The 10009-nt window shown below is 38.1% G+C and overlaps 1 protein-coding gene across 9 annotated transcripts in view; it reads right to left on the reverse strand.

The window, feature by feature from the left end:
* LOC131439247 (glycogenin-1) overlaps nucleotides 1-5235 on the reverse strand; it is a 46046-nt gene extending 40811 nt beyond the window's left edge. For 5 of the 9 annotated variants that reach the window (XM_058610024.1, XM_058610026.1, XM_058610022.1 and 2 more), the window contains exon 1: nucleotides 4681-5234. In XM_058610024.1, the coding sequence (XP_058466007.1) occupies nucleotides 4681-4687 (7 nt within the window). In that variant the 5' untranslated portion in view covers nucleotides 4688-5234. Of the gene's footprint in view, nucleotides 1-4680 lie in introns of all 9 variants that reach the window. The other 4 variants (XM_058610031.1, XM_058610029.1, XM_058610030.1 and 1 more) reach the window with 2 other exon arrangements.
* Between the last annotated feature and the right edge of the window lie 4774 nt (nucleotides 5236-10009).

The raw sequence follows: 10009 nt of genomic DNA on the forward strand, positions 1-10009 counted from the left end.
TCACAGTAAACACTCGAAATTAGGTTTTTATCATGATGTCAAAAATAAACTCAGATAGTTCAGAAGACTTCACTTGTTCAATTGTGTTGGACTAACATACCTTCTCATCCCTAAGTGGACCTACTACCGGACCTGGTCGGCGCCGGTACTGATCATTGAACTCTGGTGTTATCAGAAGTTGCATATTGAAGGTTGATTTGCCATTCCCAGGTTTGATCTTTCAGAATTTTTCTGTGCAATATCACATGATCCCGATCAGTAACGGAGTAGCAACCAGGGGTGGCCGCTTAAGCTCCATCGAATTTTTGAAAACCTTCGAGAAAACTGTTTTTTACAAGTGATATTCAGTGCATATGTATATATTTAATTCGCGTAGATCTGTGAATGGTGTGAAATCTATAAATGGTTAAAATCACTAATAAAGTAAGCCAACAACCTCATGTAAGAATAAGTATACTGAAATCTTTTAAAAAAAAATCGTGCATTCTTTTCTAAAACAACATTTTATGCATTTCTAAACATATGGCATCACAAAAAAAATTTCGACTTTCATACATTCTTAAAACAACTGACAAAAAAAATTCCTTATTTTGCCATTTATTTCAAGCGGATTTACAAAATTTTACAGGATACTAAGCGATTTTTTATGCGATCAACAAGATTTCATTTATTTTAAATCTGCCGAAAGAAATTTGAGCATGTTCAACCTAATTAAACAACAACTAGTAGGAACGGAAACCTGTTGGATTCATTTGAACGACTTGTCATTTCATGCTAATTTTATTCATTAATTCAGCTCAGGACTGGAAAGAGATAAGAGTGGGGCGAAAACGCATATGCCAAACTTCTATTCAAAAAAACCGGAACAGCAATTTTGGGTGTCGATCTGTCTTTATTTGATGAACAAACTTGAATCTTGCTTCATACAAAGATGATGATTCGAATCATAGCTTGTTTGTTCCGAAACGCCGTACAACGTTGAAGCACAATAAAGCAGAAATCTGTTTACAATCAAAACTCGATTAGTTTGAGATAACAGGCATCGCCGGATGCGCGGGCAAATCTTTTACTGTTCAAGCGCGATGATTGTTTACCCCTCTTCCTATACGATCGTATTGAACTGTGAACAGTACAAAATACAACAATTTACTGGTTACTTGTTTACCTTTTGCTCTATCCCCTACTATAGAGCCAAGAATGACGCCTGTTTACTCCAGCCTCAAAACAAAACTAACTTATTGTCATACTGAAACCAATCAGAGATTGATTGCGGGAGAGAGGGCAATATTGGCAGATAGTAAGAAATTTACGAAGAAATTACTATTTGAAGAATCGCGATAGAATAGAAAATTCCTGCCTCTTGGAACGAAAATCTGTGAATCTCACTGCTCTGGTTTGTAGATTAATTTGCTTGTGAATGACATTCACGAATGTTAGCTCGATTTTATTATTTCATCGATGTACTGTTTCTGAACGGAGCTACCGTTCAGTAAGTGCCTTAAATTATATTCGAAATTCGAGTCCAGAATTCTGATTCAGGAATTCTAGACCGTAACTCAGGATATGAATTATAGATCTGGATTCTGGAACAAATTTTTAAATCTAAACTCCGAACCCGAATTTGAGAATTATTTTCTAATTCCTGGGATCAGTTTCATAATTTACTTTCTGAATTTAGTTCTCTCTCGGCTGCTCGGCCACCAATGGGAATTGTTCTTAAATGTCAACTTTTCTTTCTGAGCAGCCTACATAGCCGTCTAGTGTCGGTAGTGGTTCTCAACTGGCTAAGAATAATACTACGGTCCACCTGTCCCGATCGTATAAGTCTACTAAACAGGTAAGTCGTGCGGCAGCCGGCGGAATTATTTCAAACAAGAATTGATCCACTGGTTTTCTGTTCCATGTCGTAAAAGGTCACTAAAACGGAAGCTCGCAAGTGAAGGTGTATTTCCGTGCCGACGATTGAATGACTGCAGGAGCCTAAAAAAGGCAGTTGCGAACGGGACATTTGTGGGCTTTGCCCTTCGGAGCTTAAAACTCCGTGTCACAGTTAGACTGTATCCTATTCGTGGCATGAATGCGACTACGGCACTTCAAATCATCTGGTATGTAACTGTCCCGCATTGACGCAACTAACACATGGATCAATAAGTCCCGAGACTAACAATGGAAACAACATTTTTTTGCAATTTTTTTTTTATTCATGAACATAATCACCTTTCAGGGTGATACAATGGCTCCAACGTTTTTCAAATTTTTCAATACCATGTTTATAACAAAATTTATCTTTCGCTTCAAAATAAGCTTCAGTTTCAGCGATGACCTCCTCATCTGAGCCAAATCTTTTTCCCTGGAGCATTTTTTTAAGATCAGCAAAGAGCCAGTAGTCACTGGGGCCTAAATCTGGCGAGTATGGGGGGTGGGGAAGCAGATCAAAGCCCAATTCGCTCAATTTCGCCATTGTTTTCATCGACTTGTGGCAGGGTGCATTGTCTTGATAAAAAAGGATTTTTTTTCTCTGCATGTGCGGTCGTTTTTTTGCGATTTCCTCCTTCAAACGCACCAGTAAGTCAATATAATAATCACTGTTGATCGATTTACCTTTTTCGAGGTAGTCAATGAAAATCACGCCATGCGTATCCCAAAAAAAACTGACGCCATGACTTTGCCAGCTGACTGCTGCGTTTTCGGACGCTTCGGACGGCTTTCGCCAGCTGTGCGCCACTCAGATGACTGCCGCTTCGACTCTGGAGTGTAGTGATGTATCCATGTTTCGTCCATGGTCACGTAACGATGCAAGAAATCTTTTTTGTTGCGAGTAAATAGCGATAAACTGTTTTCTGAATCATCGACTCGTTGCTGTTTTTGTTCCATCGAAAGCAATCGCGGCAATTGCGAATCGTTCTGCATTTTCCCAGGAAAGCAAAATGGTGTCGCTTTGGTAAAATCTCTAAACCTTCTCGTGGGTTAGAGGTTTTGTTAGATGTGCATTTTAACACCTGCAGATTTATTTATTTTTGTTTTGTGCTGTATTTTCACCTCACATTTCTCTTCCATGTTATTCTTTTTATCCTTCCCTTCCCATCAAGAAAATGATGAGAAGCCACGGCAAGGCACAAATCTCCAAATAACTAGAGAAACGTGCCAATTGAGCTTATTAGTTCTAATTCAATTCCTGTGATTAATTTCATAATTTACTTCCTGAATTCAGTTTCAGAATTCATTTTTAGAATTCAAAATGGGCAAACTAAATACGGAACTTTGATTTTGGAACTAGAATTTGGAACTGAATTCAACTCGTATTCTAGGTTCGGACCTCAAGTTCAGAATTCGGTTCTAGAATTAAATTTGGAAAATAAGTTCAGTTCCAGAATTCTAGAGCTAAACTTATGATCTAAAATTCTTGATCAGTATTGCGAACCTTAATTTTGCAACTGAGTTCAGTTCCAGTTCCTAAATACTAATTCAGAATTTAGGTTCTGGTGTAAATAAATAGATGATGACAAAAAGTACTCAACAGTTGTAATCATCAGAAAAATTCCACAAATCGGTTCTTTTTAGAACTATGCGAAGTTTCCCTTTACATCTCTAATATTGCTATATTTTTTTTACTCTAATTTCTCTCGCTTTTTTTACTGTGTGACCTTGTCAGCTATTCCAAAGATGGCCAGTTAGCAACCAATAAGTGGAACATCAAGGACGTTGCGAGGAAGATTCGTGTCTAATCGATTTGCAAGTTTATCTAAAACTGCTGAATCTTATTATCGCTAATGCATTCTGTGCAGTCATGTATGACAGTGTGTTATTTTCAAAATCCACGCAAAAAGTCACCTCTAAAATCATTTAACAGTACAACATTAGCCAGAAAATTTAATAATAAAATAATACCACTTTTCTCTACAGTAAATCACCTCAGATGAGCTGATAACAATAATGATACTTAATTAACTAAACGCCGACACTAACCTGATAACGACAATGTTTAGAAACGATTATGATTTATGTGTAGCATTTGGTAAAACGACTTCTATTTCAAACTAGAGAATGATTGAAAGTAAAAAAAAAATCCTTCCAGACCAAGATTCGAACACACCACGACCTCTGACTTCTGTGCCCAACCGCAAACGTCATAAGTCACCAGTCATTGCCCGGTCACATGCTCAACAACAACAACAATAAAAATGGGGTGCAACCGGCATCGGCGCCGGCGAAAAAAAAACAACATCATCAGCAGTCGCCGTATTACACAATACCCAAACATTCTCACACACGACATTTTTTTCTGGGAAAAACAAGTGGGCAGTGGTTCGTGGGTTTTGTTCGGCGTTTAAAATTCTTCTCAATAAAACTGATTCCAGTTGAAAGCGAACGGTACATCTTTCGAAAAACGTTCGTGTTTCCATTCCTAAATCAAAACTTCGTCGAGAATCTAAAAATAGCTCCTGAAGCAGATATTTTCCTGAAAGTAAAATCCATTTGCAGTCTCAATCGTTTGATAATACTTGGCATTCCAATAGGGCACGGTATTATGATTCCGTTCAGTGAATTCCACGGTCAACATTTGGCACAGTTTGTGAAGGTCATTAAGAGGTCACTCTTGCGATTTTTATAGGGTAAAACAACAATTGCCAAACTGCAGCACCAGCAACTTGATTTAAAATCATTTATCTGATCACTTACTTGACATGGTTCCGGATCGTTGGAATCCCGCTTTCACTTAGAGAGGGGAAAAAAGCAACCGATTCAGCAGGCACAGGCAGTCTGTCTAGAACACGCACTTGACTTGGTTTGGATCCGATTTGTCACTGTTCGGATTCACTGCTACTACTGCTCACTTGTCTTGCCGTGCAGTGCGTTTGTAGTATTGGACCACGGCGATAGAAACCGGCCTCAAACTGCTGATGGCGACGAACTAAAAATAACACCAATCACCGGAGGATGAACAGATACACTCGCGAGCAAGAGGACAACAGCTCTTTCTTCGGAATTATTTCACTGCGGTGGCTTCCTGCTCTCTGCCTAACATACACTTGCTCAAACCGACTCAACAAGAAAATAAATGAAAGAATTCCACACGCAGATGGAAGAATCACTGAAGAGACGAATAGTAACACATCCTGCAAGCTCGAGAACTCGGACACGAATGATCGAATTCGAAACGGAAGGGTCAACCACTGAACTTGGATGCTCCCGTTGATGTTATCTCGCTAGATCGTCAATACTTTTTGTTGTTCCTTTTTAAATTTCTTCGTACGTTCACACACACACACACAACGAAAACAAAAATGTCAATTTGTTTGTTTCAGCATTTAAATTGGTTTAGGATGCATCACTGGCGGCGGTTGAAAATGGGGGCATATTTTCTTACTTCTTAAAATCGATTCTGTGTTAATCGATTATTGAGAATAATGCGTTTAGAATACTAAACAAAGCATGGACTTCGAAACTACTGAAATTCGTGGTTAATTTGTAATTGTCTTACATTGTTCAAATAAAGGGTGATTTTTTAAGAGCTTGAGAACTTTTTTAAACAATAAAACGCATAAAATTTGCAAAATCTCATCGGTTCTTTATTTTAAACGTTAGATTGGTACATGACATTTACTTTTTGAAGATAATTTCATTTAAATGTTGACCGCGGCTGCGTCTTAGGTGGTCCATTCGGAAAATCCGCTTTTTTATCGACAAATTTTGTTCAGCGATGAGGCTCATTTCTGGTTGAATGGCTACGTAAATAAGCAAAATTGCCGCATTTGGAGTGAAGAGCAACCAGAAGCCGTTCAAGAACTGCCCATGCATCCCGAAAAATGCACTGTTTGGTGTGGTTTGTACGCTGGTGGAATCATTGGACCGTATTTTTTCAAAGATGCTGTTGGACGCAACGTTACAGTGAATGGCGATCGCTATCGTTCGATGCTAACAAACTTTTTGTTGCCAAAAATGGAAGAACTGAACTTGGTAGACATGTGGTTTCAACAAGATGGCGCTACATGCCACACAGCTCGCGATTCTATGGCCATTTTGAGGGAAAACTTCGGAGAACAATTCATCTCAAGAAATGGACCGGTAAGTTGGCCACCAAGATCATGCGATTTGACGCCTTTAGACTATTTTTTGTGGGGCTACGTCAAGTCTAAAGTCTACAGAAATAAGCCAGTAACTATTCCAGCTTTGGAAGACAACATTTCCGAAGAAATTCGGGCTATTCCGGCCGAAATGCTCGAAAAAGTTGCCCAAAATTGGACTTTCCGAATGGACCACCTAAGACGCAGCCGCGGTCAACATTTAAATGAAATTATCTTCAAAAAGTAAATGTCATGTACCAATCTAACGTTTAAAATAAAGAACCGATGAGATTTTGCAAATTTTATGCGTTTTATTGTTTAAAAAAGTTCTCAAGATCTTAAAAAATCACCCTTTATATACAATTTTATTTAAAACGTTAGATATCCCTTGCTAACGTGTTTGGAATCGCGATATTCAGCCGCTTCACACCAAATTGACTATCAAATTTTGTCTGAAACTAGTTTCTATAGAAAACTTTGAAATTTAACTTAATTAGAAGGAATCGCATTTCTTTCTTGAACCCACGAGCCTTACTGTGACGTGTCTCATTCGAGACAAGCTGTTTCGATTTTGCTTTGAATGACTAATCTGAGTTATGCTTATCAAATGACTCCTTCATTCGTTGGGTCTCTGAGTGAGAAGGCCCGTATACCAGTCTCCCAGTCCTATTCTGCATTTCCATTTAATCGCAATATTTGGATCAAATGCAAAAATTTCCATTCTGCATCTCGAACGAGTGATTTTTCTGTACGAAATATTTGAACTCGATCGAAATGCAGAATAAAAAATTATACATTCAACCTAATTATTTCGATTCTATCGAAATACAGTATAGTCACAGAGAACAGACATCCAAGTAGAGATTTCAATTGCGTACGAAATTTAACAGTTGTTTTAAAAAGCAATCACCAACTAGCAATTCTTCTGTAGAGGTCATTCAGAGGATAGCCAAATTTTGTGCTAGGGCACATCACCGTTTTCAACAGCAAATAGAAGAAACTTTACGGCTTAGCGGTTCAAATTGAACTGCCGAGTTTAGCATTCAGCAGTTCAAGTTCACTGATGAGTCAAAGACGAAACGTAAAAAATATTAAAAGAATTCGTTTTTTATTGTAAATATTCAACTGAGAATAAAAAATTTAATTTTATTTCTTGATAAACTTACAAAAATAATATATAACCTATGTTTCGGGGACGTAATATGCAATTCAGACTGTTGTAAAATATGACTGTTGTAAATTCAGACTGTTGTCGAATATGTTGGTTGACATGTCGTTGAAGTTTTCCAACATATCCACTTCCCGATAGTGAAACCAGGATCTGGAAGGTGCTTTCTAGAAATAATCAACAATGTGTAGTCAGTGCAAATAAGTGATTTGTAAATAGCAAATACTTTACGTCTGCCTAACGGTTTATGTTGAATCGTTGAGTGGCGTTAGCAGTTCAACATAAACTGCTGATGCACTGATAAGCTAAATGCGAAACGTAAAAAATTAATAAGTACCAAGCGAAAATATGAAACGTAAATGACAGTTGTTTTGTCGAGTTTTGGTGAAAACTAACACATTTCGAAATTTCGCAAACGCATTTGCCGATTTCGGGATAATTGTTAATTACCGATGAATTTCGCGCAATATGTTGCCAAATCTAGTACACGAAGTCCGCTCCTCTATAATTTTTACGTAAATGACATTGACAGCTGTCTAGTAACCCCATGTACACTAAGACAAGTGGCAGATGATGGCGTGGTTTCAGTTACTGGACCCAAAGCTATTGATCTGCATAAACCATTGCAAGATACCTTAGATAACTTGTCCGATTGGGCTGTTCATCTTGGTATCGAATTCTCTGCGGAGAAAACAGAGTTAGTCGTCTTTTCAAGAAAGCATGATCCCGCGCAGCTTCAGCTCCATATGATGGGAAGAATGATCCAACAGGTTTTAACTTTTAAATACCTCGGGGTGTGGTTCGATTCCAAGTGCACGTGGGGAGGACACATTAGGTTTCTGATAACAAAATGCCAACAAAGAGTAAATTTTCTTCGAACAATAACAGGATCTTGGTGGGGTGCTCATCCGGAAGATCTAATAAAATTGTATCAGACAACGATACTTTCAGTGATGGAATATGGATGCGTTTGCTTTCGTTCCGCTGCAAACTCTCATATTATCAAACTGGAGCGAATTCAGTATCGTTGTTTGCGAATTGCTTTAGGGTGCATGCATTCGACACATACAATGAGTCTTGAAGTTCTGGCGGGAGTTCTTCCATTAAAAGATCGATTTTGGGAGCTTTCATCACGCCTGCTAATAAGATGTGAGGTGCTGAATCCCATGGTAATTAATAATTTCGAACGACTAGTCGAGCTTCGATCTCAAACAAAATTCATGACAGTATATTTTAACCATATGTCACAGGAAATCAACCCTTCAAGATATATTCCTATCCGTGTCAGCATCCTAAGTGCCCCTGACTCAACTTTATTTTTCGATACATCCATGCAGCGTGAAGTGCGTGGAATCCCGGATCATCTACGCTCGACGGAAATCCCAAAAATATTTTCAAGTAAGTTCAGGCATATTGACTCTGAGAAAATGTTTTACACGGACGGATCGCGAATTGAAGAAGCGACAGGGTTTGGTATGTTCAACAATAATGTTTCGGCCTCATTTAGGCTTCAAGAACCTGCATCTGTTTATGTAGCAGAGCTAGCAGCAGTTCATTATAGTTTGAGTGTAATCGTCACATTAATTCCAAACCATTATTTCCTCTTCACAGATAGTCTGAGTGCAATTGAAGCCATTCGCTCAAACATGACTGGCAAGACTGAACCGTTTTTCCTGGGCAAAATAAAACAGTGCCTGAACGACATATTGAACAATAATTATCTAATCACTATAGTCTGGGTCCCGGCTCATTGCTCCATTCCTGGCAATGAAAGAGCCGATATTTTAGCCAAACGTGGTGCTATTGAGGGTGAAATTTATGAGAGACCAATTGCTTTCAACGAATTCTATAGCTCGTCTCGCCAAAGAACACTTGCCAGCTGGCAAGCTTCTTGGGATAAAGATGATCTGGGTCGGTGGATGCACTCAATTATTCCGAAAATATCGACAAAGGCATGGTTCAGGGGACTGGATGTGAGTAGAGATTTCATTCGTGTGATGTCCAGACTCATGTCCAATCACTACACGTTAGATGCACATCTCCTTCGAATTGGGCTCTCCGAGACTAATCATTGTGCTTGCGGAGAAGGTTATCGGGATATTGATCATGTCGTTTGGACATGCGTGGAGTATCGTGATGCCAGATCTCAACTAATAAATTCTTTGCGTACCCAAGGTAGACTATCCAATATCCCAGTTCGAGACATTCTTGCTTGTCGTGACCTTTCATACATGAAACTTATTTATCATTTCATAAAGAAAACTGGAGTTTCAATTTAATAAAGGCCCCTTTCAAGACTTAGTTCTGATCCCAGCTGCGTCCATGAGTTCAACCAATAGCTAAATTAGAATAAAAATAATGTAATGATACAAACAAACTCGAAACAGTTTATGAAATTATTAACAAAATGTCTGAAAATAACAGCTTATTTTATAATTTATAGAAGTTAATCGTTTGGTTCAAATAATATTTCCGAGTAGATTTCATAATTAAAAACGAGTTACCTAAGATGATATTTAAGTAATAAGAGAATATGTTTTAATAAATGCAAAACGTTGTGACTATGTTAGAATTAAATTAGGATAAGAATATTATGTAAAAGTGATGCTACGGCGAAGAAAAACTTATGTAAACTGCCTTAAGAAATAAACGTATTTATGAAAAAAAAAAAAAAATCTAGTACACGAATCTCGGAAAACGTAATATTGTTGTAAGTTTGAGAGGTAAAGAGTTTTTACCCCCTAATTTATGCTAGATGCACATAACCAATTTCACT

This window comes from Malaya genurostris, chromosome 3, assembly GCF_030247185.1.
Source record: "Malaya genurostris strain Urasoe2022 chromosome 3, Malgen_1.1, whole genome shotgun sequence".
In the NCBI taxonomy this organism is placed as follows: domain Eukaryota; kingdom Metazoa; phylum Arthropoda; class Insecta; order Diptera; family Culicidae; genus Malaya; species Malaya genurostris.